This window comes from Tachysurus vachellii, chromosome 4, assembly GCF_030014155.1.
Source record: "Tachysurus vachellii isolate PV-2020 chromosome 4, HZAU_Pvac_v1, whole genome shotgun sequence".
Taxonomy (NCBI): domain Eukaryota; kingdom Metazoa; phylum Chordata; class Actinopteri; order Siluriformes; family Bagridae; genus Tachysurus; species Tachysurus vachellii.
In genome coordinates this window covers 24,479,663-24,507,313 of record NC_083463.1, presented here as the reverse complement: position 1 = coordinate 24,507,313, position 27,651 = coordinate 24,479,663, and the positions used below count along the sequence as shown (strand labels likewise).

The window sequence follows — 27,651 nt, the reverse complement described above, 5'->3', positions numbered from 1 at the left end:
GGTTGTAGAAGACTGCTTTAAGGCCTACATTAGGATCAATCCTAGCAAAGCATTTTATCAGTATATCAGCAGAAAATCCAGTAATAGCAAAAGGCTATTTCATTATTTCTTATTTAAAAAAAGACCAGATATTAGCAAATGTAATTCTGACATTTTTTGCACCATTCAAAACGGTATTATTAAATGAACATGCAACTATATCAAAACGAGTCAAAATTACACATTTTTAAAGCAATCCATTTTAATACAATATAATCAATTACAGTAGTTACAGACAAGTGCTGTGAACATTGTACTGATAACTACCATTACCAAACAAACAATAAAATGCTAGTTACACATATAACCATGGGTCTATGAACACTAGACAACTGTGGTCTTTAAAACCTGGATGCCTCTTATGCACACATGATGAGACATAGTGACCATATGATGTAGTATTTTCTATAAAATACATTTGGCTAACTGTCCCTGTAAATTTCTTGACACATTCACACTGGGTTGACTCCAGTTTTGTCTAACTACCAGGGACTGGTGATTAACACCTGGGAAAAACTATACTATAAGGAACCAACTTCCCTAGAACTGGCAAGAAAGGTGTTTTGATTTAATCAATATACTCATCCTACTGTGACTGTATACTGATGCCTAGGAGGCTGCTGAAGAGAGCAGTAGAGAAATCTAATCAAATCTTGGCCTATTTGTCTTATATCGTCATTTGAAAAAATTAGGACACCCCACAAAAGCCTGCGTTTTTTTTAATGGTTTTAACTATGTTGATGGATTCATTTTAACAATATCGGAAGATTCAAATAATATAACTAAACAAATAAAACCAAAGAAAGGTCCTTTTTGCAAATCACTAAAAAAAATTCAAAATGTCTTGAGAGGAAAAATTAAGGAAAGCACCACATTTGTTTGTACTTAAAATGAATAAAATTACCTACAGGTGTATCACATCAGGTGAAATTATAAGAATATTGTTACAGAACATTATGAAGAAGGTTTGCCTTATTTAAATCATAGATATTTAGTTTGGTTTGCTCTTAATTTGCTTTAAAAAGTATCCAAAAACCCTAAAATATCATCACAGGACCTATAACAAGCTCTTGCTACAGTAAATGTTTGACTTGAATTCATGTTGTGCATGAATCTACAATGAGAAAGAGACAGAACAACTTTATCATGGGAGGTGTGCAAGGAGGAAACCTTTGCTGTCTAAGAAAAACATGAGGGCAAGACTGAAGTGCACAAAAGAGCACAGAGACAAAGGAAAAAAGACTTTTAGAATAATGTGCTTTGGACATGAGTCTAAAATTTAATTATTCGAAGACCATAACATAGGACATGTTTGACATTAACCATATACAGCATTTTAGAACCTCATACCAACTGTTAAACATGGAGGTGGAAGTGTTATGGTTTGTGGATGTTTGATGCAGCAGGACCCGGCCAGCTCATCATCATAGAATCCACCATGAATTCTACATTTTATCAGAAGGCACTTGCGGATCATGTGAGACCATCTGTCAAAAAATTGCAGCTAAAGTCAAACTGGACCTGGCAACATGACAAAAACAAACCACTTAATCCAACTAGGATTCACTGAAAAGTAAAAAACAGAGAATTTTGGAATGGCCAAGTCAAAGCCCAAATCTAAATCCTATTGAGATCCTGTCTGTTGACCTGAAACGGACATGCAAGAAACATCACACAGCTGAAAGAATTCTGCATTGACGAGTGGGTGAAAACTTTCGTAAAAGTTGATGTCAGAAACTGGTAGATGGCTATAAGATACTTCTAATTGGGGTTATTTTCAGCTAAAGGGGGAAATACTAGCTATTAGGGCATACGGTGCCCTAAACTTTTCCTCAGTTGAAATACTCATTTTATTGATTTCTTTTGTTTAAAAAGTGAAAAGTGAATTTTTGTTGCTGTTGTTTACAAGCAATCACTTTCCTTTACAGGTACAAATTAAAACAAATTAAATTGACAAGCTGACATTTCTTAATAAAGAACTTCATTTTTAATGGGGTGTCCTAATTTTTTCACGACTGTATATGCACAAGAAAATGACCAGGTGATAAATACTCCCTCCTGGTGGTTAGAGTGAAACTGAATCCTGAAATATAAGTAAAGTAATGCTTTACATCACAACTTAGGCAGAAAAAGTACTAGTCAACTGTTCCAAGTACAAGTGTTCCAAATGTTGATTTCGCTCATTATAACAATCAAACTTATAGCCAATTACATGCACAATTACAAGAGAAATGTTAAAATGTACACACCACACTGCAAGTGTGGACTGTAATACTGTCACATTCAAAGATTGCTGTAAAATGGGATGTTTATAATGCACTCTACCTCCAGCTATTATATCACAGTGCAGGAAATAATTTACAACAAAACCTAGGGATGGATTTATTTATCCAAACCAAAAATAAAAACAGAACAAGACATACAAGTGAGCAAATAACAAAATAAAGATATTAGTTAGACAGAAATAGCACAGACACCCTGTTTACAATCTCAGGGTAAAATTTTCAGGGAATACACCTTTAGCAGTAAGGTCTTTATTTTCAAACCAATGTGACTCTTTCACACCTAGCAACCATCCGTCATCCTGCACATCCACAAATAACATAAAATAAGAAAAGGCACAAAAGGTACTAGTTAATTACACAAGGCTAATTACACTAGCCTTTAAAACATTTAATGTTTATGAAATGTATTGCTTGAAACTATTACTGACCTCCTCGTCAGGGCTGACAAAGGGCATTACAAGCACGATGTCCCCAGATTTGAGGTCCAGCTCATCATTGTCTGTGGCTGCATAGTCATGGATTACTTTCACCTGCCATTATGCGCATACACAGAGATGATAAGATTAATTTTTCCATTTACTCCAAATCGCCAGTGCAGAACAAATGTCTGAATAAATGAGTCTTACCTTATAGATAACTCCCGGTGGAAGATCAACATTAGACCTGCCGTTGGTTACCAATGTGTCTGCAAGTGTCTGCAAATGAAAAATTAGCTTTTCTAGTATTTGGCAGTATGACTGATTAGAATTACTTTCAATAAGTACTAGGTTGATTATTTGCTATTTCATGTTTACATTTTTTTTAAAGCTTTAAGTGTACCAATAGGTCTATTTATAGCTACAAATTTAATTATTCAGTCTCATTTGAAAATCATTATCAATTAGTATTATTAGGTCATCTGTGTCACAAATAATCCCCCTTTATAATTTTTAATTATATTACAATGATAATCAAAGATCCCAACAAACAGCAAACTTAGCTAAATAAATAAATAAATAAATAAATAAATAAATAAATAAATAAATAAATAAAGAAATAAAGAAAGAGTTTCTGAGGGGTTAGATTTGAATAGTTAGGCTTCTTGTAATATCACAACAATAAGCAAGACTAGACAATTCGATGCTGTTATAATATTTGCCCTATTTAAATTATAAATAGGGCAAATATTTAAATAAAATATTATAAATGGGGGGGTGGCTTACTCTTTCTGGCCTATCAATCATAGTGACAGAGTCTGAGATCTCATGCATGCAAAAGTGGGCGGATATTGCTTTACACTTTCCTGCTGTTGCATGTGCAGTGATATGAAATAACCTGGTTAGTTGGCTTTACATGACTTGGAGGAACATCCCTGGTTGGCAGTTATCATGTGACAGGGGAGAGCTGGCTATTGGGTAGGAATTGTCCATGGGTAAATTAGAGGAAAAACTCTCCTGAAAATCAAAGAAACTAAGAACTGCATCTTAGGAACAGATAACTAATGCTAACAGGAAAAACAGACCCCTGACTTATTTCTCTTCAGTAAAATGGAGATCACGAAGTGTGCTAGTAAATAAAGAGTACGGAATTGCATGCAAAGAAATGGGAGATCAGATAAAGACTGGAGATTCACATCAGTATGCTGGAAATGCAGTTTGCAACTTGATAAAGCTGGTCATAAACTAATATTTGCATCACAAGTTATTTAGTTAGCTAAAGTTATTTTTTGTAAATTTGCACAGCCGTGTCTTTTTCTTATACTGGTCACTGTCTGGCACATACTGTCTAATATATTTCCTGCTAGCATAGTTCAGTGGTATTAACAACCACTTACATTGGAGCCAAGAGTCTTTACTTCCTGCTTTTTTTACTTGCTGATGGCCTTTGGGCAATTCCTCTTTAGTTGTTGGAACATTATATGTTATATACTTATGTCCGTGGCTGTGTTTGCAAGCATGTAAGATTATGGTTACTGTTTGCACTTTGCAAAACTTTCATGTTCAATTTTATAAACATGAAAATGAATGCATACCTTACCTATCATTAGCTAATGTTTTGGCTCAATTTCCAGTCTTAGTTTATTTGTATTTATTTATTTTTTTTATGTTGTCTCTCTTTTTTGTTGCATTTTGTATTCACAACCTCCAACACTTCGTAACAGAATGTTCTACTGTATTATGGATGCAACAGAACAGGCAGCATAAAGGCAGTGTTGGGACACAAGGTGATGGAACTGGCCCTTTTGAGGAATGCTAATTACTAATAACAGTGAGAGCACCTTCTTTTTTTTACTGCCCAGCAGAGGCTGTGCCCCTTGCTCTGCTGAGGAGGTCACTCCCCCTTTGCTCCACTGAGGATGTTGCTCTGTGTCCAGCCTGGATGATGACTGCTCTCCAATGTATGATCCCTCGACAATAAATTGGATTACATCCAACTACAGCAGACTACGTGGTGTGAGTTTAGAGAATGATTTTACTTTGTTTTCTCAAAGACATGGCTTACTGACATCCTGGACGCCGCCATTCAGCGATACAGGCTCACCTTTTTTTCATGCTGAAAGAAATGCAGCTCTATGCAGTAAGTCTTACGGTGGTGTTTAAATCAACACAGAATGGTGCAAGAACTTAATGTTTGTTTCTGATTATTGCTCATCGCTGATTAAGTTTGTGACTGCAAATAAAATGGTCAATGTTATCTAACAAAGGCATTCTCCAATATTTTCATAGTTGCTGTATACATTTCTCCACAGCAATAATGTGTAGAAGGCACCTTGTGAAGATATAGTATTAAAGAACCGCAGAATGTTCACTTTACAGATTGTTGATTGTGCCCAGAGATTTCAACCTTGCAAATGTCATAAGCAGGTGGACTTTTCAGTGAAAAGGGTGAACATGCTAGATCTTGTTTACTTAAACATCATCGGGAGCCCCATCGCCAACCTCGGCTACTCAGACCACATTTCTGTCCTGCTAATTCCAGCATACAGATAATGTCACAAAGTCATCTCAAACTGGTTTCATGAACATGACAGTAAGTTCATTGTTCTTCAGTGGCCTTTCCAGTTACCAATTTGAATCCAACCAATGGGTTTGGTAGATTTTCTGAAATATCTACAGAAATTGTATGATGCAATAATGTCAATATGGACCCAAATCTCAAAGGAATGTTTTCAACATCCTGTGCCCTGTAATTCTAACATATGTCTGACATTTGGATTTGGCTAAACTCCAAGTACCACAGACAAAGAGGAACAAAAGGCTTAGCTCAAAGTTTAGGATGTTTAATTGTATGCTGGTTAGTATAACCAGCTGTTATAACTGTTTCTATGAACAAAATCAGTGGCAGATATTATTTTGTTTTAGGCACAAACCATCAATGGCAGTTTATATTTAAAAACATTTCATCATCCAGTCACCATGTGACATTGTGGTAAGTTCTTAAAAAAGGAATGTGTTAAACATTATGTGTTAAACACTCATTCTTGGGATTATCTGATGTCATTGCAAACCATTATAACTTGCAGAACTAGCACTGTACTTGGTGTAGATCTGTGGAATAGGTTTATGGAATTGTTCTGAGCATTACGAGAACTACCCATATTTATTGTAAACACTACAGCTCCTTTAAATTTCCCTGTTTCTCTACATATCTACAAATTAAAAAAATACTTGAACAGTGCAAACTTATCAAGTTTATATATTTTTTAAATAATGGTGGGTGAAAGACGTATACGGTGGACTCATGAACGGACAGGCATGGTGAAGGGGCGAGCTGAGCTGGTGAAGGTCTGAAATGAGAGAGAGATCTAACAGAAGTAAGAGGCACTGCTGACCTGTATCAGATCAGTAACTTTTAAATCAGGCATCACTGTATCTTCATGCTATGTTGTCCTGTCGGACCGCTTCAACTGAAGAAGATATGTTGGGCTGGGGGGACCAGTCACCCTGGTCTAGGCTGAGCCTCCACACATACAAGCATGCCACCCAAAATATACACATGCAGGTACTAAAGATGACAAAGAGTTACAAATTACATGGTTAGCTTTATTCCATAAACCAAAATGTTTCAACATTTCAGTGTAAACTAAAACACCCTGTGTATATGTATTATACTTTGTTGTGGTTGTGATTCAGATTGTACTACAGAATGTACAGTAAGTGTTCTAAAATGACAGCAGTGTGATGCCTTAGTACATTTATATGTAGCAGATTGGTGGAAATTATAATTTCACCAATTTGTATGTACTAAAGTTGTTTAAAGAGCTCAAATATGAGCTCTGTGAAGAATTCTATACAGGTGCCTCATTCTTTCTACTCCTTTCTCTGTCCCCTTTTTTTGTTTACAAATGTATTTCTGTAGAACAGTACCTTAGATGCTTGTTTAGTTACGTCAGACCCAGACTCCGCTGTGACGTTATGGTTGGCTGCTAGTTCACTGTAAGAAAATGTAAAATCAATGTAGTTATTAAAGTTCCTGTAAATTTCCTGCAAAATCACACAGAGGACAAGATAACAAGTGGAGAATATATTTTGGGTAAATGTGGTGGAGTTTGGGCAACAACATACACTTTGAACAATATTTTCTTAGCCAAATTACTACACACACAGACAACACTGCTAAAGTGTAATTACCTCTTCTCTGTAACTTTCATTATTGTATTTCTGTGGGAGGTTATTTATTTAGTACTGACTTACAGTCAGTTTTAATATGAAGTATATAATAGACAAAGGAACATGCTAGATCTAATACGCCAAAGTTCAAAGCACAATAAACACTTACTTAGTCTGTTGATGTTCCACAAGTTTGGTCATAATATCACACAGACGGTGATTCAGCTGGGAATAAAACAGAGATTTATTCTAAAACATATTACACAGTTAATTTTTTTAATATTTTTTTATATTTTTATATTCACTATTTTGATATATTGATAAATAGATGAATGTTAGCAGAGTGCTCACTTTGGCCATCTCGCCGTGGAAATTCTCCTCCAGCCTGGCTAAACTCTGAAAGGCGGTCGAATAGAAACCAACACGTCTGAGGAGTAAAAAGAAAAACTGAATCTGAGTTGTGTACACAAAAAGAAAAACAAAAACCATAGCTTTTCATTCATTCAATCACACATTTTGTTGCCTTTCACAGCTTTTCTACCTGTTTTCCTCCTAAAGGTATGGTGAAAGCAAACAAAGAAAGAGAAGAAATATAAATAAATATAAGTGCATCTCAATAAATTAGAATGTCGTGGAAGTTCATTTATTTCAGTAATTAAACTCAAATAGTGAAACTCGTGTATTATACAAATTCAGTAGACACAGACTAAAGTAGTTTAAATCTTTAGTACTTTTAATTGTGATGATTTGTCTCACATTTAACAAAAACCCACCAATTCACTATCTCAAAAAAAGTCAAAACACGTGCAAAGGTTTCCTGATGCATCAAAATGGTCTCTCAATTCACTAGGCTACACAATCATGGGGAAGACTGCTGATCTGACAGTCCAGAAGACAGTCATTGACACCCTTCACAAAGAGGTTAAGCCACAAATATTCATTGCCAAAGAAGCTGGCTGTTCACAGAGTGCTGTATCCAAGCATGTTAACAGAGTGGAAAGAAAGTGTGGAAGAAAAAGATGCACAACCAACGGAGAGAACCGCAGCCTTGAGAGGCTTGTCAAGCAAAATAAATTCAAGAATTTGGTTGAAGAATTTGGGGTCAAGGCATCAAGAGCCTACACACACAGACGTGTCAAGGAATTTGACTACACTTGTGGTATTCCTCTTGTTAAGCCACTCCTGAACCACTGACAATGACAGAGGCACTTAGCTGGGCTAAGGAGAAAAAAGAACTGAACTGTGGTCCAAAGTCCTCTTTTCAGATGAGAGCAAGTTGTGTGTTTCATTTGGAAACCAAGGTCCTACAGTCTGGAGGAAGGGTGGAGAAGCTCATAGCCCAAGTTGCTTGAAGTCCAGTGTTAAGTTTCCACAGTCTGTGATTATTTGGGGTGCAAGGTCATCTGCTGGTGTTGGTCCACTGTGTTTTTTGAAAACCAAAGTCACTGCACCCGTTTACCAAGAAATTTTAGAGCACTTAATGCTTCCTTCTGCTGACCAGCTTTTTGTTTTTTTCCTGATTTCATTTTCAAGCATGATTTGGCACCTGCCCACACTGCCAAAAGCACCAAAAGTTGGTTAAATGACCATGGTGTTGGTGGGCTTGACTGGCCAGCAAACTCACCAGACCTGAAAATGCAGATGAGCTGAAGGCCACTGTCAAAGAAACCTGGGCTTCCATACCACCTCAGCAGTGCCACAGTACCATGGATCATCTCCATGTCACACCGAATTGAGGCAGTAATTAAAGCAAAAGGAGCCCCTACCAGGAATTGAGTACATATACAGTAAATGAACATACTTTCCAGGGGGCCAAAAATTCACTAAATTTTTTTTTATTGGTCTTATGAAGTATTCAAATTTTTTGAGATACTGAATTGGTGGGTTTTTGTTAAAATGTGAGCCAAAATCATCACAATTAAGGAAGTCAAGGATGCAGTTGCAGAAGCAGGTGTTCAGGCTCAGCTTCTCAGGTGATGAGGGATGATTGTGTTGAATGTAGAATTGAAGTCTATAAACAGTATTCATACCAAGTGTCCTTTCTGTCCAGAGGTGTGAGGGCCAGAAGAGTGGTCTTGATGTGCCTCATGACAAGCTTCTCAAAGCACTTCATTAGAATGGGTGTAAGTGCGACAAGATGATGGTCATTGAGGCAGGACACTGGAGACTTCTTATGCAAGGAGACAATAGTGGTGGACTTTAGGCATGTAGGAACAGCGGTGCTGCTCAGGGAAATTTTAATGTCGGTAAAGACATCCGCTAGCTGTTCTGCACTTTTCCTGAGCACTGTCATGGAAGTGGCTGTGGATTACTTAGGTATACGTGCTCGTTGCCTCTCTGATGGCTCAGGAAAATTTGGGCCTTGCAGGTCTAGGGCCATATTGTCCCCTGCTCTGTATTTGGAGGATCTGCACTCCATGGCTTCTGGTTGGACCGTGTGGTGATGGTCTGAGGATAACTGGAGACACTCACATCATTGATGCACTTCCCAATGTAGCTGGTCACTGATGCTGTGTACTAATCAAAGTTGGTGAAATTGCCAGTGGTCCCTTCACTTGTTCCCATCAGTGCACTAAAAACAGTCTTGATAGCTAGGTTTTCACCTGCTTCAGAACCAGTTTAGAGCATCTGACAAGCGGTGTGTAGACTGGAATAAGAATAACAGTAAAGTCATCTGAGTAGTCAAGGTAGGGGTGGGTGCTGTGTGATGTACGCCAGAGATTTTTGTGTAAACAAGACCCAGCGTGTTTGCCCTTGTTCATTGGAAAAAGTCCACATGCTGATGTAATTTAGGGAGCACCGATTTGAGATTTGCATGTTGAAATCTCTAGCAATAATAAACAGTCCTTCGAGGTAAGCGTTCTGAAGATCACCAATAGGCCCATAGAGTTCACAAAGTGCCTTCTTTGCATTAGCGCTGGGGGGGATGTACACTCTGACAATGAAACAATTGGTGAACTTCTGTGGCAAATAAAATGGCCTGCATCTAACTGTTAAAAACTCCAATAGCGATAAGCAGTAACGAGAGACATGCGCAGAGTTCTTTCACCATTCGAAGCCACCAACATGAACCTTACCACACAAAGCTGCATTTCTAGCGAAATGAAATGAAATTAATATCTTAATGTGCATTCCAGAACTCTGTCACTGAGCCAACAGTCTCTAACCTCACGCCATGCGCCGCGCAGAAGTTTGACGTAGTGCAGTTTATTCACCAGGGAGCTCTCTCCGGCTGTGTGTGTGCGCGCAAAGTAAATGTACAGAAATTATACATTTGATGAGTGTGAGTGCAACATATTTTCCACTTGTTTCCTCATTCCCTTCCACAACCACTCAGGAATTGTTACAGATATAGTGCTTTTTTAAATGATTTTTTTATGTAAAAGAAGAAAATGGCAATAAACATTTTCTAATCGGCTAGGCTGTGGGGCAGGGGTGGGGCCATAGGCATGGACATGGGCATATGGCACACACGACAAAAGCTTAACAAACACTCCCACATTTGAATGTAAAGGAATGTTAACACACCAATTTTACAGAAGAGAAATAGCAAAGAACAGAAAAAACATTTCTAAATAGGAAGGAGAAAGTGAAAATACAGGCAAACCTTAATGAATGAATGAATGAATTATAAACCAGGTTCTTACTGAAATAATTTCTGAATTATTTTCATTCATCTGTATTTTCAGCATCAATACCCAATCTCAATTTAACTCCACAAATTAGAATGTGGTTGTTCAGGATTAAAGTATTTTATATATATAAATATATATAGTGTATATATTGTGTGTGTGTGTGTGTGTGTGTGTGTGTGTGCGCGCATGTATGTATGTATGTATGTATGTATGTATGTATGTATGTGTATATATATATATATATACACACACATACATACATATACACACACACTGTGGAGCAGAATGGGAAAGTGAGAAATTAAATGACACCTGTTCCACAAAGATGGAAGCTCCTCTTGAAGGTTATAATTGATCTCTTCAAACACCTTTTGGGCTTTTCCCATCTCTTCCTCTGCCTGACAGTACATAAGTACACACAATTGTATTACTGCAATTATGTTCATATTAAACCATTATGTGAAGTAAGGCATTAAATTAATATCAACATGTAATTTTAGAGTTTACAGTTTACAGTTACTGTGTATCCGTGCAATTTAGTTTATACCAATACTGTGAGTCAAGCAGACAGAATTAATAGGGAGTTAAAAGTGTTAGGTCTGTCACCTGGCATCTTGTAAAGTTAGTTTGAAACATCTGATGCAATGTGATTATTCCCGGAGCCCTTCCTGGAGCAGCTTTCTCCATCAGGGCCAAGGGGTGTATATTCAGAGAATGAAAGAAGTACCGACAGTAGACAAGACATGCAATTTTGTTACCAAACATTTTTCCAGAATTGAAATCTGAAATCTCAATTCGTGTTAGCTACAGATTCACACATACACACAGTTACTCGATTTCAATTAATTGGTTACATTTATATATATATATATATATATATATATATATATATATATATATATATATATATAAAATCGTATATTATACTATAACGCACTCCAGCCCAACACATGGCATGCAAGAGTACCTTAGCAATTTTGGCCTCATCCTTCTTTTTACTTTTCTGTATAGAGGCAAAGTGATGTCTGGCACTATCAAAATCCACCAGCTTCCTGTCACGTTTAGCGATGCGTGCCTGTGGTGACAAAGGGTGGCAATAAAGTTCAAGCTTATATCCACAAAGCCTGACAGCATTTTCATTTTTTAAGACTATGATGCGATATTGAAAAGCTTATTTGACATCCCAGATGAAGGGATCTTGTCTACAAGCTTGAAAGCAACCCAAAAAAATCTTTTCAGTTGATTAATGAGCAGTCATTTTAAAGACAAGCAAAGAGAATTATTTTTGAGCCAGTGCATGTACTGTATAGAGAATACAATCTTCTTACTTTTGGCAGAAGATTCATAGATCTTGTAGATGTAGATTACAGAATTTTAAAATGCCATTTGTACATACAGTACTTATATCTATCTAATGGCAAAAATGAGAGCGAGCATTATGGAATGCATGTATCCAAATTGTAAAAGTGTGGATAGCACCACAAATGACTCCATTTAACAACTATTTCATTCTACTTTGTAGAAGTATACAATTTAAAAAAGGCTGCAATGGCCCCTTCATATTTAAGACACTACTCGGTCAGGGTATTTTTATTCAGGGTAGAATTGTTGACCAAATTGGTGGTCAAAAAGTGCATCCTAAATAATGAGGAACCACATTTAGTCACAATGTAATGAAATATTATGACACTTTTGACCACCCATGTTGGACCACAAACTATGCATGAAAACATAAGGTTTGAGTTAGGTGCAAAAATTGCAGCAGGTACCCTGTACTAAGGAGTCAATATTTAAAATATCTGGCTGTAGCATGAGACAAGTTGTTCACCTAATGGCTGGAGAGTGGTAGAATAATGAGTTTCTGCAGGCAATTGTGATGCATGTTGGAAGTTCCTTACAAGTTTGGGACTGCATTACTGCTAACAGAGATTTGGTCAGGATGAATGGTGTCCTCAATGTTGAGAAATGCAGACAGATATTTTGTATCCTGCAATACACTCAGGAAGGTGTCTGAATAGCCCCAAATATATTCTGGAGTAGGATGCCAAACATACAGAAAATGTCATTAAGATCTATATTCATTATTGAGATGAACAGTTCCCCCTGATGCACCCATTTTTGGGGCCTCCATGGATAGGCACCATTTGGTCTCTCTTTTTTTGCATGGTGCCAGAAGGCTGAGGCCTTTATGCATACTGCAAGTCTCCTCATGAGACACCTCTGTTGTCCTGGAGGGGTTATCATAGATCCCCTTTGAGTCAGCCTCAGAAAAGTTTCTGACCCTAAAATCGATTCTTTTATTAGGCTTAATCTCCAGCAAAGATATTGGACTTCCCAAAGTTTCAAGCTATGACACAGCTGAGTTTCTTTAAAAGGGAATGTCTCAGGGAAAATATGTAAGATGCTGCGTTGCTACTACACATTGGGCATGCCTGATGTCTTCCATCTGACAATTAGAATATGAGGATATGTGATGTAGATGCCATTTTATGATCTTGCTGGGTGTTCCCATATCATTGAGCCATGATGCAGTGTTTCAACTGGGTTACACAAGTAACCTGAGATTATTATCAACATTAAAGCACAGGGGTTTTAGATAATTTTCTTTAAGCCATGAGTGCAATACCATCTTCCTTGCTTGGAGTTGAGTACAGTACTCTTTTTCTCTCCGTATCGTTTAGCATTTTACTCTTCTTCATCATGAGAGGGAGGGTACTGTACTAGTATGTGGAGTACCTTAGTACCAGTATTGTCCGAGTTAATCCTTATGCCTTAGTAAATGCCATTTTGATATTGTATGCTTTATGTCCTTAGTCTTTGCTAGCATTCAATGTCTAGTGTTCATTGAAAATATATCCTGGTGGAGGGTTGTAATCCTGCATAACACTCCCTAGCTTAAATTGGCACTTAACCTGCCAGCATGTCCTGTCCTTAGATAGTAGAGCATCTTCTTATATTCTTTTTACTTAATAATTTCTGTGGTAAATTGCAAAATCACAAGTCAAAGCCGGAATAGCATTGAAGAGAGTCATCTGTCTCGCCATGATCATAGTGTAGTTAATAGTAGCTGTCATGTACACATGCCTGCTATACACTTGCAAGCGACCATCTGATTGGTTCCATCTAGAACGGGAGCCAATTAGCATCACCGTAACTGCCAGATGTGATTTTTGTATTCGTAAAACTTTCCCACTATTCGGGTCTTTCTATTGCTTCGGGATTTCTGAATAAATTATGCACTGGGCATGCCGACGTGGGAAACAGGGAAAAACTGTATGCAGATGTACATGAACAAATCGGTTTCAGAAGCGTTCTCTACAAATGTTGCAGTGTTGGACAGGGCGTAATTGACAATACATGAAAAATATAGAAAGTTATCTTTCTATATTAGAAATGACAGTATTTTAAAGTTCTGCATAAGGTAATATGCTGAGCATTTAGACTAAATTTCTAAGTCGGCAAGCATATTTATGCAAATACGCACGTTATCTAAACCCCTGGGAGCACCAAATTAAAGAGAGGCAAAGTTTAATAATTTTGCACTTTTGACACATCCACTGCTTAGTTAGCTAACAGCTGAAATTTGTGATATATTAATCTGTCTTGTAGCATATTTAAAATGACATTTAAAATTTAATAGGCTTATCATCTCATCTCATACTGATATTTTGTAAAGCAATCACATTTCAATAATTTGTTCCATAGTCAACCTTAATTTCAGGAAACTGGGTCATGTAGGCATCCATTGAGCTGAGTGCACTGTCCACAAGCTTCTGATGGAAATCTCCGCACAGAACATCCGTTTCCTGCAAAACAAAAGGGATAAAACCATTGACTCCACCCTGCAATTCATACAACCACAACCACAGGAGAGATACACTCTTTGGCCAAACATATGGATACGTGAAAATTACACTTGTATTATATGACTTTAGTCCCTCCTTTCCTATTATAAATACCTCTAATCCTCCGAGTGCGCTGTCCAAAAGATTTTTGTGGCTGTAGGTATTTATGTTCATTCAGCCAAAAGAGCATTAGCAAGGTTGAGCACTAATGTCTGCATAAGTCCTGGCACACATTCTGACTGTGTGCCAGGTTGTATGAGAACATTCTAATTCATACAAAGTTTTACAGTGGGTTTCAGGTCAGCACAATTTCAGGTCCCAAGATTTCTACCCTGAATTTGGCAAACCATGTCTTCATGGATTTAATTTAAATCCAGATCCTGGAACAAAGTTTGGCTAGGCCCCTTAGTTCCAGTGAAGGTCTTGTACAGTATACAATAGCCTATTATAGACAACGTTTGTGGCGGTAGTTTTAGGAAGGCCCGCATATGGGATTGAAATTCAGATATACACATAATTTTGGCAATGTACTATGAGTACTATGGTGTTGGCTAAAACAGCAAGTATACTAAACTAAAAATACCTACAGACTAAGACATTCAAGGAGGGATTACCATCAAAACAAAGGACAGGTTTATGCTGAAATGCAACATTAATAGTTCTATTGACCTCTGCTTCTAAAAATGCTATGCATGGAAAAACTTTCAAATTTTGAATTGTACCATTTGCCTCTCACAATAACAGATCAGTTTTTTCCAAAACTTGGTGGTGACATGTTTACACACCTCAGATATGATATCCATTTCGTCCTTCCCAACCCAGTCTGGCTCATACATGTCTACTAGGCAGCATTGTAGGCGCTTTGAGCAATCATTCATTGCTGAGGAGAGACACAGGTATACACAAAGTATATTTTAATTCATTATAAAAAATATTATTTAAACTGGTTCAAATAAATTAAAACTCCTTTGTTCAAAGTTAAGAGTGACGGTGGGAGCAGAGACAGAGCCAGACAGACAAAGAAAGGCAGGCACTAAATCTGGAATGTGATGTATAAAAACACAAGAGTTCAAACTTAGAACTTTAGAAAGCTCTGGCTGCTTATAAAGTGTCAAACTCAAGACTGTTGGGCCAAATTTGCTGCCAAATTTCATTTAACCCACAGATTGAAACCCACTGTAGTGACTGCTGCACAACATTTCTCTAGATCTAGAATTCACATCAGACCCATAGTACAGCAACTGGCCACATTATGTGGGCCACAATATAGGCCATTATATCTCTACTATATCTACTACCTACTGTTGGTAGCAAAGGCTTTAACTTTAAATTTGATAACTATGAAGAAAGCAATTATAATCTTTTATTCCTATTAGCAGTGGTGGAGGTAACTCATATTACTGTAATTAAGTACATTTCTTGGGTATTTGAACTTATGAGTATATTTTTTATATTATTTTACTTGTACTTAAATACCAATTAGGCTATCTAATATCTAATTTTAACTGACTAATAAAAAGCCTGGTATTTGAACCGAAAACAAAACTCCACAGATTTACGTGAGCTGACCATGATCGTACAGTGAAGAAGTTATTGACTGAAGGTTTGGGACACATGGAGATTCATAACAGCAACGATAATGAATCTAAAGAATGCAGAAATGACGATGACATAGCGGAGGATGAGTGCCCATGGCCACACCTAGTGGAGCTGTTAACTCATAGAGGGAGGAAAGGTGACAGCATGCTGATGCAGTGTAAATACTGTTGTCATTTGCTATGATTTTGGCTTACAAGACTTCAGCCTCTATTCTAAAAACGAAGAAGACCTACAACTCCATATGTGTGATGTTTTATTAATTCATTAATATCTTTAGGGGTGTTGTTCTGGCATTCATATATAAACCACACCGGATGGTTCGGTTCCTGCAGATAGCACAATTAGATTAATAGCAAAGTTTCCCCATCATTTTCAAATGATTTTTTGCTGTAGTTTTTCAAATGAAGTAGACAAGAACTCAGTATACTTCATAATTTTTGTTCAAACATAAGAGAAATACATCATTTGAAACTGTTAATGGTCTATTTTTATTTGTGTATATTTCGATGGTCTTTGTGTATACTCACAATAATAACAAAACATTGTGCTTTTATAAAATAATAGCAGTGCGCTATTGTTATGATAATCATTACGCAAATCTCAAGAGCATGTATCCATCATCATTGTAATACAGACTATATTAATTCATTCCTAATTAATTTGGCTAATTTCTTTATTTGTTCTTATTTCAATGCTTATAGTTTCATGTCTTATATACTGTATATTAGTAAGGCATAATGTTTTTGCCTTATTGTAAGTGTGATGTAATGAATGGAAAGCAAAGTATATAAAAGCTGATTAACCCATAAGTTCATTTGTATAATTCCTCTGTGTTTTTTTTTCCAGAGAAACATCCATTTAAGATTGATAAGTACCATGACATCAGAACAGCAGCATGTCGTCACCAGAAACCCATGGCCACACCAAACAAACAAACAAGCCAAGTTACCAGAAAGGATTTAGCAGTCAACAAGCTTGTCATCAATTTCATATGTAAATGTCTACAGCCATTTGCAGTGGTAGAACAGCCAAATAGCTGATTTCAACTTTGCAACCGCAAGCTAAAGTCATCTCCAGATCCACTGTCCATAGCAGAATCTGTGATGCTGCTGATGACCTAAAGAAATCTATAATGGCAGAATTGGCTACAGTAAAATTTGTTGCAACCACCACAGATTGTTGGTCGGCTCATCAGAAAAGTTACCTAGGTGTAACTTGCAAGATCTGCAGCACTGGCATGCAAAAGATTTAGATCTCATACATTTGACATGATTGTGTTCACATCTAAAAGAAGCCAGATAGACTCTGTAAACTTTATAAATCAGCCTCTGCTAAAACTGAACAAAAGGCTCAGAAGCTAAACAAAATATGTTAGTATGTCCATGTAGTAAGGACCTTGGCCATCTGTTTGTCTTCAGGGCACTGTAAAGACTTTTTATTATCTAAGGAAAAAAGACTTACAACTCTATTTGTGTGATGTTTTATTTATTTATTTGATGGTGTGGTTCTGCGATTCGTATAAAAACCACTTTTCCAACAGGTTGTGTATTTAAACCCTTTAAACAGGTAGTTGGTGGATTAAAAAAAACTGACCTTAGGTGTAATGCTCAGTGTATTCTTTTTTTTACTTAGTAAGCCTTTGTTGTTTATCTTGCTATTCTGGTTTTGAACGTTTTATCTTGTTGCATGAATTCAGAATTTTGCCAACAAATATTAAATTGTTTGCAGAAGCTTTTCTGTTTTAGACTTTTAGATGGTTGAGGGTTTATTTAAAACAGGCAAAGTAGGTTTAGATTATAACATTTATTTTTCATCAATAATTTTGTACTGCGGTTTTCATTTGTTGCATTTTACTTTTTTAGTGGCTTTGAACTGCTGCTGTGTTCGGTTTTGTGCTTAGGTCTTAACATCACCACATGTGTAGGCTTTGGCAGAAAAGAATTACATTAAAACAATAATGCGTACAGAAATTCAAGGTTCGTTCCTCATATTGTCACAGTTTTTCTTTGCCACCATTGCCTCTGGCTTGCTCAATATTTTTATATTCCTGTACTTGTTTTATAAAGCTGCTTTGCAAAAAAATCCAAAATTAAAAGCGCTATACGAATATAATTGAATTAAATGTGTTGTTCTTATTTGACTTATTGTTTGAAGATGTAAATGGTGACCTCAACACAGCAATGTAAAGTTAGTTGTTCCGCAAGGTTCTGTGATAGACCCACTACTTTTTTCCTTATATATGCTACTACTATATACTTTTTCCACATTTTGTTATTCCAAAATAGATTATTTCTCAAAATTCTGCAAACAATACCCCATAATGACAACATGAAAGACGTTTGTTGGAAATCTTTGCAAATTCATGAAAAATAAAAAACAAACAAACAAACAAAATCACATAAATAATGATTCACAGTCAGGTGCCTTTTTACTGATAAGTCACTTCTGGCTGGTCACTCTACCTTTAAAAAATACTTTTTTATCTACTAATTAATTAGTGGTGTCAAATTTGCATAAAAATACACACAAAATGACATTTCGTATTAAAAAAGTGAACTATATATATATATATATATATATTTTCCTTTTATTACATTCTTGGATATGTCAAAGATGACTAATAACATTGGCTTCTATGCGCACACACACAAACACATGCACACTATAGTTTGCTGAGATAATCCACAGAACTCAATGTAAAAATGTTTTTTCACAGACCTGTGAAATAGAGTAATAGCACCACCTTTTGGTCAACAGTAAAAATGACAAATATTACCTCTTCCCAGCTGAGGGAACCATAAACAAGCAAGAATGCATGTTTTTTTTAAATGAAAAAACGTCTTTATAATGGCAGTCAATGGGTCCGCGAAAAGCAAATGAAGGAGAAAAAATTAAAATCTGATGCTGCACAAAAACTAACAATGCATAAAATCCAGTGTTGTTAGTAATATTTGACCTATCCAAAACTAATAATATGTAATCTAATAATTTTTCAACAAAAAAGTCCAGTTCGCCATTTTTTTAATAATTAAAGTACGTCATTTTGTGTGTATTTTTATGCAAATTTGTGATGTCACTAATTAAATTAGTAATTAGTAAAAAAGTAAAAGATTTTGTAGTTTTGATTAGAACTGAAGTTAACAGATTTATGCAACAAAAAAATTAAAACATTCTGATATGATTTTTTTTTTATATAAAATTTATTAAATTAAGTTTATGGACATTTTTGGTCTCAAAGCACAAGAATAGGTTTAAATATAAGTACAGATGTTGAAGCATTGAACTTGTACTGTTAGGTGAGCTTACTGTGTATTATATCTTTACTGTATTTTGTTTAGCTCCTTGTAAGTCTATAGATCTGTATTGGTGTGATTATAAAACAATGTTTACATTTCTTTCATGCATCATGTTACCTTAAGCTAACATAGCCAGTAACATGCAGAAGTCAGCAAGAACAGCTGATTCATCATATTTGTTGCCTTGAAGATTTTTTGTATTCAAATTACTCGAGTTACTCAAGGAATCATTTCAGCCCTATTGGCTTCAAACTAAATTATCAATATTTCATTTTACATTTAAGGAGAGCCATCTGTGCTACAAAAATATCTTAGTGGTGCTAGATCAGTGTATCTCTCCAGCGTAATTGAAGATAAAAATAATCCAAACTTTTTATTTGATACTGTTGCAAAATGAACTAGGACATTGATTGAACTTCAGTCCATTGATTAAATACCAAACAATATGATAATGCTGCACTTAACATCACTGTTTCTGATCAGCACTCCCTTGGACTAGTTTTACTCCCCTTTGAGAGACTGACTTAATTTCACCAATTTCTTTTTCAAGGTTATCAACCTGCATACTGGATCCCTTACCTCTGTTTTTTTAAGTAGATAATACCAGTAGTTACTGAACTCCTTCTTAAAATAATAACTTCTTCCCTTAGCACTGGCTATGTGACAAAATCTTTTAAACTAACAGGTAACCTCTGATTACCTGACCTGACCTTGAACTATAGGCCAATATCAAACCTTCCCTTTATCTCCAAGATCCTAAAAAAGGTTGTAGCACAGCACTTATGCTCATACCTACATAGGAATGAATTCCTGAAATGTATCAGTCAGGATTTAGGCCTCATCATAGCACAGAGACGGCACTGGTTAAAGCTAAATGACCTGTTACTGGCCTCTGACCAGGGTTGGTCTAATTGTGGGTGTTACTTGATCTTAGTGCAGCTTTTGACACCATTGACTATGCTATTCTTCTTGATAGGCTAGAAAATGTTGTTGGGGTTAAGAGTTACAGACCTCTCCTGGCTCAGGTCTTATTCGACTGATCTTTCTCAGTTCGTAGATCTTAATGGAGACTTCTCTATGCATAGAAGGATTATTTGTTCCACAAGGTTCTGTTTTAGGCTCACTACTTTGCTACACCTTGCTGCAATTTTCCTAAACATGGTATTAGCTTCCACTGTTATGTGGTTGACACACAGCTAAGTCAAGTCAAGAGACACTGGCTTAATAAGATTGAAAAATGTGTAAAGGACATTAGACAGTGGATGCTTAATAACTTCCTCCTGCTTAACTCCTGCCAAGACAGAACTGCTTTTATTAGGACCACCGGTAGCCAGAAGTAAGCTTTCTGATTACAGAGTAACTCTGGATGATCTTTCTATTTCATCATGTCCAGCAATAAAAGACCATGGGGTGATTATTGACTCCAGTCTCTCATAACTCCGGTTATCTCAAGATACGAAATGTAATGTCACAAAACGATGCAGAAAAACTAGTTCATGCTTTTGTTACCTCTAGGTGGGACTACTGTAATGCTTTACTGTCTGGATGTTCCAGAAGAATCACAAACAAGCTCCAGTTAGTACAAAACAAAGCAGCTAGAGACCTAACTAGAACCAGAAGATCTAGAACCACCAGAACCCATCACCCAATCTTATCCACAGTGCATTAGCTCCCAGTCAAATTTTGCATTGATTATTGGTTTTTCATAATCAGTCACGCCTAGTACTGTGATCAAAAGGTGCAGAATTTTTCTTACAGAGCCTTGCAGTTATGGAACAGCCTTCCAATTAGTGTTTGGGGCTCAGGCATAGTCTTAGAGCTTGACTAGTGTGTTTGGTGAACTGGGATGTTTGGATACTGTCACCTTACCACACTTGCAAGTCACTCAGGTTTGCTGACTATGGAGTGGTTGGACACTTTATGTCCCAGGAAGCCTTTGGCTCTCCCTTTTATTTATGGAATCACAGATAGTCTTGATGTACATTGCACATAATGTACATTGTCTTTAACAATCACATGCATATAAGCATACCTAATATTTGTCTCTCTCTCTCTCCCTCCCTACCTATACATGCCACTCCCGAGCTACCAGTGTTCTGAGTGCCTAGTCTGATTGCTTCTTCCCGGACCTACTTCATCAATCCTGGAGGCCATCCCTTGATTGGAGTCTAGTCCCCTTGTGGTACCCCCTGCTGGGAATAAATCTTCGTGGACAGCCCATGACTCATGGGAGGGGCCGCTTGGAGAATGTCACACCATCTTTGAACTACTGTCGCATCAGCTGGTTTTGTGGTTGGTTCATCAACCGGCAATTGAAGAATTCGGGCAGGAAGGATGTGTTGTAGTGTTGTGTCGGGGGTGAACTTCGAAATTGCGCTGAACTGTTCCTCATGAGCTCTTGGTTGCTTAATTCCACTCAACTACAAACTGTTGTAGAAAGGACATTATTTTTATTTACATTATTATTATTGTCCATTATCACACAAATGAGGATGGATTCCCTTCTGGGCATACTACCTTTCAATGTTTCTTCCTCAAATAATCTCAGGGAGTTTTTCATTGTCACCTGTCACCTCCAATTTGTTCAATAAAGAACATTGTTAGAGATACACGATAACTTATCTGGAAACTTTAAAATTTTTGTTCTGTTTCTATACTTATGAAAATCAGTTTTGAGACAATGTAAATTGTTAGTGTTATACAAAAAAATTGAATTGAAATTGAATTGAATATCAATGCAATTGACATCAACATCAAGCTCACCAGACAACAGGGTGGCTTTCCTGGTCTGTGCAATTCTCATAGAGACTGAACAGAAACTAGAAATACAACTATATAACTAATCTACACACAGACCATTACCTACAGTTTTATTCTCACACACTGCAACACAAAACAGTCATCAGGTCACTGCACCACAGAGCAGAAAGCATCCCCACCTCAACATAAAAGAAAGAAAATCATCTGAAGGCAGCTCTCAAGGCCCTTAAGACATCCTAAGAGGGCTTTTAACAAGACAGCTTCTAGCTTCATAGACAACAGACCAAATTGAGACCCAAAACCAACATAATACCTTGTCATCACTTACATGGCAGAGTATCTAAGAAACTTTAATGTGGTTTTTTTTTTTTCAAAAATCTTTTTATGTTCACTTAAAATTAACAACCCACAAAGACAGAGGCTCGTCCACCAAAGACAAAGACTGGGCACCAAAACACAAGAAGAGCAATATAAATTTACGCGGTTCAGTGCAGAGAAGAGTGTTCAGAGCTCTAAACTGTAGGCAAAACAACCTCTACATAGGAGGATATAAACACATAAGAAACAAGACCTCAGGACTGGAATCAGTGGTGTGCCTGTATCTGAAGGACAAAGGACACACATTTGAGCAGGATACGGTGCACTTCTTAGACAGATGATTTGAGAGAGGAGTGAAGGCCATCTATGTCCAGGTGAAAAATCCTTCTCTTAACAGAGGTGGAGATTTAAGACAAAACCTGGCTTATATTTTTCATGCTGGTCTTTTATCCAGCCCCAGCTATTCTGGATAGATTTATTGCTTAAACACCATTTTAATGTTTAAAGAAATGTGAGACCCAAAGACTGAAATAGTAAAACTGCAAAATCCAGTGAAGTCCACTGTTTAGATAAAGTTAGATCATTTATTATGCATTAAAGTACTCTCAGTTTCAAATTGTTGAGGAAATGGATGGCTTGAATTAAGTTAATTAAAAAAACAGAACAGGTAAAGCAGGCATATTCACTCATTATACCTCACCAACTGGAATATATACAAAAAATTATAAAAGATTTAAATTTCTTTTTGTCTTGAAATTTAAAAAATATGTTCAAGAATGTATGGAAAATCATGGGTTTATTGAAATGTAACTACATTAAAAGCAGTGATACTGTAAATAAATCAGGTTAAAAAGATTAATTATCAATTCAACATCAAACTACACTATAATGTCATAATTAATGTTAGTGCAAATTACAAGTAGAACCAAAAAAAAAAAAGAATAAATCATTTTTAATGATATTGTAGGGTGACATGGGAATTTAATTTTGCAGACATACAGCACAAAACCCAGAGCCAGTTAAAAAGAATTCCAAAAAACTTACTTTTGACTGCTTCTAGGTATGCTCGGAGATCTTTCTGCAATTTAGTGCCTTCTGCCTGTAAGAGTATATACATCACAACCCAAGTTAAAGGTCTAGTTTGCTCTTTTGACATAATTGTGCAATGTTAAACACAAATCTCTGTATAATTAGCATTATGTTATTTAATGGGGGGGGGTGTCCTAGGATGTATAGTATACTATACATGTATCCACAAAAACGCTGGAAGATTTAATAATAATTTCTACCACTACACAAATTTAAACAAAAAGACAGTAAACAATTCAAATATATTCAGATGTACTATTCAGGTAATGTTCAGGTTATAGCTATAGACATAAATAAAGAATTAAATAGTAGGCCATCAAGAAAATGAACAATAGTCTTACCATCTGCTTGCTAAAGTTAGCCACAATCTCTGCAAATTCTGCATCCTTGGTTTCATCAGCCTTCCCAAGCTTCTGCATCATCTAGAAATCATACCAGGCACATCCAGCTCATGACCCATTGCTTTTACCACCATTGCAAGATATGTCCATTAATTTGTACATTACTGTAACTAAATAATATTGTGCTCATACTCAAGCTCTAAAGTTAAAAAAAACATCTGTAATATATAAAAAAAAAAAATTTATGGGTCTTTACATTTGTTGCTGTAGTTTCAGGAGCCACTAAATTCTAATAAAGCCCGGGGAATTTTTGTAAATATTTGCTATTACTGACTAGGGTTGCTACTCACAATTATTTTGTTAATCAACTAATATAATGATTAGATTATTAGAATATGTGGCAATTAATTCAATAAAGAATAAAGTAACTTTTAACCAAGCTTTTTCTTACTAAAAAAAACTAACAGGTGTAAAAAAAAAAATTATGCTTCAATAAATGAAAAAAATTAAACCATTTAATTTATCCAAATTTATAAAGCATTTCCCCATTATAAATTTATGCTGAAACCTACACAACATCAAAAATAGATGCTGCCATCTTGAAATGTACTGTACTATGTTTAATAGAAACATGGTCAAATTTTGCATTGATTATTTAATTCAGCTGCTGTACAAAGCACAGTATAGTCTATAGCCACAGAGCCTCAGCAAACTCTCTTTGTGTCTACTTTGATCACAAGGTCCAGGCTATTTGTTGGTACCTCACATAGTAAAGGTTTTTTCCTACAAAGCACTACAGTTAGTGTTTGTTACTCAGACACATTCTCAGTGCTGCAAGTCAAGGTTGAAAATTTATTAGTTTACTTTAGCAAGCCATTTATGAACAGTTTTTCTTAGGTACAGGGGCAGATCAGGAGTGTTCATGGGCATAGACTGTTTTTGTGAACTGGGATGTTTAGATGTTGTCTGTCAGGTTTGTTGATGGTGGAGTGGCTGGTTGCTTCAGGATGCCTTCATACACGTACCACCTGCTGACGCCCTTTCCGGTATGCAGTCATAGCTAGTCTTGTGCTAGTCATAATTGAGTCCCTGCTAGCACTCTGCACACATTGTACATTGTTCTTAACGGTTACGTGATCACAAGCATGCCTAAAACTCTGCCTTATTCTATGTTGATGTACAGATGCTACTCCTGAGATACCAACGATTGCCTGCTTCTGCTCCCTAGCTTCTTGCAACTTACCAGAAACTCTCTTATATTTACTGAATATAAATACATTATACTTGTTATTCTTATATGTATCTTAATTTGATGTGCCTTAATGTAAACTGATATGGGTTTGTACTTTCTGGTGTATAATTAGTAACCCTTCCTAAGTACAAATTCACCTCATCAGTTTACCTGTGGAATTGCATTGGCTTGCTAAGGTTTGCTCATTATCTCCCTCCACTTTATATGACCAACAAGCACACACCATCAGTTTTAAAGTGAATCAAGTCACTAATATCCATATTCCTGACAAATCTTAGATTTTGGGAGATTTTTTGAAGAGCTTAAAACATATCTTAGCTAAAACAAAACTTATGTATTCATAATTTTTAATGTATCAGAGACTTTAACTAATAGGACCTGTTGATCTGCAGATCTAAAAATATGCCCAGCCTCACTTGATCCAAAAAAAATCCCCACACATTTACACAGCTGTCAGGGATGCCTATGTGCTATTCATAGCCTATATTCATGATCTTCCAAAGACATTTTGGGACAGGACAGGTGTGTGGGTGTATACTGGGAAACATTTTGATTGACATGAGGTCTGTTCACTGGGAGTGGTGGGCAGTATTTAGAACTGGCATTTGTGCTGTGAATTATGGTCATGAGTAAGTGCTCCCTTATAATTATCTAAATAAGAAACAAAAGCTCATCTAACATATAAAGGCTCACACAATTATAAGATTTTATATCCTTGAAAAAAATAACTTGAGGCAGGACTTATGACTACCTTACAGCAATGTGCAATAGCATACTGTAGACCAGATATTATTTTGGGGGTGGGGGCTGGTGTGAGGAAATAGACTACATATAGTCGCCGTGTGAGCTGTACTATTAAATTAATAAGTACAAGGCACTGATGGTATTGATGGTAAAGATTATTAATCTTTATTGTTAATCATGATTAACAATCAAATAAAATACCTTCATGACTTCTAAAATATAACATTTTTAACATCATTACAGTGCCATTGCTAAATATAACAGAAAACAAGTTATTTGACAGTGCTATTATTAAAATATTCATATATTAACCTATGTTCTGCTATAAATTATACATAACTCACCATTCGGAACTGGAAAATATTATAATAATTGTTTCAAATGTGAAATTCATGGCCCTAGTTACAGCACTGTCTAGATTATTTTTGCAGGAATTATTCAGGTACGTTATTTCAGGTGTTTGCAAAGAATCGCTCGTTCTAGGCAAATCTGAATCAAAATTATATTAACTTTGAGTATTTAAATATTCTGACCTAAAATGTTCCGTTAATATTACTTAAAAAACTACTATCTCCTCATTAAACTAATGTTTAAAACTGTTTAAACTAATATGACACAAAATTAAATGGCAGTAAATAATAAAGCTAATAATTAAGCTAATTCTATTTCACAGAAGAAGAAGAAGAAGAAGAAGAAGAAGAAGAAGAAGAAGAAGAAGAAGAAATAATTCTTCCAAAGTCATCAAAATTGACTGTTGTTTTTGAGGGAAAATAAATTAAAAAAATTCCCGGGTAACAAGAATCCTGAAATCTGAAAAATCTTACAAGGCCCATGACAGTCCAAAATTGAATGTCACTAATAAAATTTAGGTTTTCAAATTACATTTCCCATAACAGATATATAGCCCCACAGCCTGAGGACGTAAATCACTATATATCACCAGAACAGTTTGAGAAATAACTTGAACTAAAAGTTATAATCCAAGAGGTCAAGTAAGTAGATGGGATGATTTTAATTCAAGAGCTCTTCCTGAAATAACAATTGCAAAACAAATGCATAATAATAAAAATCATATACCGCTATGTTCATGGCCCCTGATTAGAAAAGCACTATATCTATAAGAACACAAGTTTTTCATTCTCTTACCTTTTCCTGTGCTCGGTTTATTCTTTTCTGTACATTACTAGCCAATTTCCCGGCGTTGACCCCTTTCGATGTCTCAGCCATAGTTCAAATAAACGGAATAAACAAACAAATAACAACAACAAAAAGTCAGAACTCTCAAGGCGTCGCTTGCACTGTGTGTGCTTCAACTTCTTAAAGGGGCTTTGAAGAAACCGTCCAGATTAAAAGCCACTTCAAAGCGATTTCGACCAGTTATAATGACGCTGTCTAAATGTACTAAACATAAAGAACTGCAGTCAGTGACTGTGTACGCAGGTATTCATAACCTTAGCGTCATTTCTTCCGGAAGCATAAATGATTTTTAAATACTTCTAAAACAGATATAAGGCGATTTGGTTACCCCTCCTGCATTCCCCTTAAAGGCACAGTTAAACTTGTTTTATTCATTAGCCGACAGTTATAAATTGGCATGAGTGAGGGAATCTTCGTCTCTATTTTTAACTTGTGCTGTTTCTATTTTGATCATACATAGGCAGTAGACTTTACAACTGAGAGTAGTAAATAAGTTGGAATTCTGACTTTCATGCATGGTAACATGAAATATAATAGAAGTGGGATTGTCCCAAAGCAATTATTTAGTAGCCCAAGGAAAACTGCAACACAACAAATCACAACCATCTAGAAAAATAATAGAAAAAAATGTATTAAAATGAAAAGATTTCATAACTGAGATT

At 36.1% G+C, this 27,651-nt stretch overlaps 1 protein-coding gene across 2 annotated transcripts; it reads right to left on the bottom strand.

The window, feature by feature from the left end:
* Nucleotides 1-236: 236 nt before the first annotated feature.
* Nucleotides 237-27,362, bottom strand: bin1b (bridging integrator 1b). Of its 2 annotated transcripts, none has more exons than XM_060868472.1 (13): nt 26,939-27,360; nt 23,797-23,877; nt 23,411-23,465; nt 15,179-15,273; nt 14,259-14,354; nt 11,516-11,623; nt 10,861-10,946; nt 7,265-7,340; nt 7,083-7,138; nt 6,671-6,737; nt 2,951-3,019; nt 2,753-2,854; nt 237-2,623 (listed from the first exon to the last, which is right to left on the bottom strand). In XM_060868472.1, exons 1-13 carry the CDS (start codon nt 27,017-27,019, stop codon nt 2,522-2,524), a joined length of 1,074 nt encoding a protein of 357 aa, XP_060724455.1. In that variant the 5' UTR covers nt 27,020-27,360; the 3' UTR covers nt 237-2,521. The 2 variants fall into 2 exon arrangements, 1 of the variants encoding a protein (XP_060724455.1); XR_009648364.1 differs by lacking the exon at nt 237-2,623 and adding an exon at nt 6,136-6,308 and having other exon boundaries at nt 2,792-2,854; nt 26,939-27,362.
* Between the last annotated feature and the right edge of the window lie 289 nt (nt 27,363-27,651).

Bases quoted from the DNA above. Each gene is read 5' to 3' on its own strand.
- bin1b (XM_060868472.1), bottom strand. From the start codon at position 27,019: ATGGCTGAGACATCGAAAGGGGTCAACGCCGGGAAATTGGCTAGTAAT. The intron at 11,624-14,258 runs GTTGACTATGGA...TTGTCACCACAG, and splicing joins CCCAGTTTCCTGAAATTAAG to GCACGCATCGCTAAACGTGA. The intron at 3,020-6,670 runs GTACTGTTCTAC...TTTCATTTGCAG, and splicing joins TAACTAAACAAGCATCTAAG to ACACTTGCAGACACATTGGT.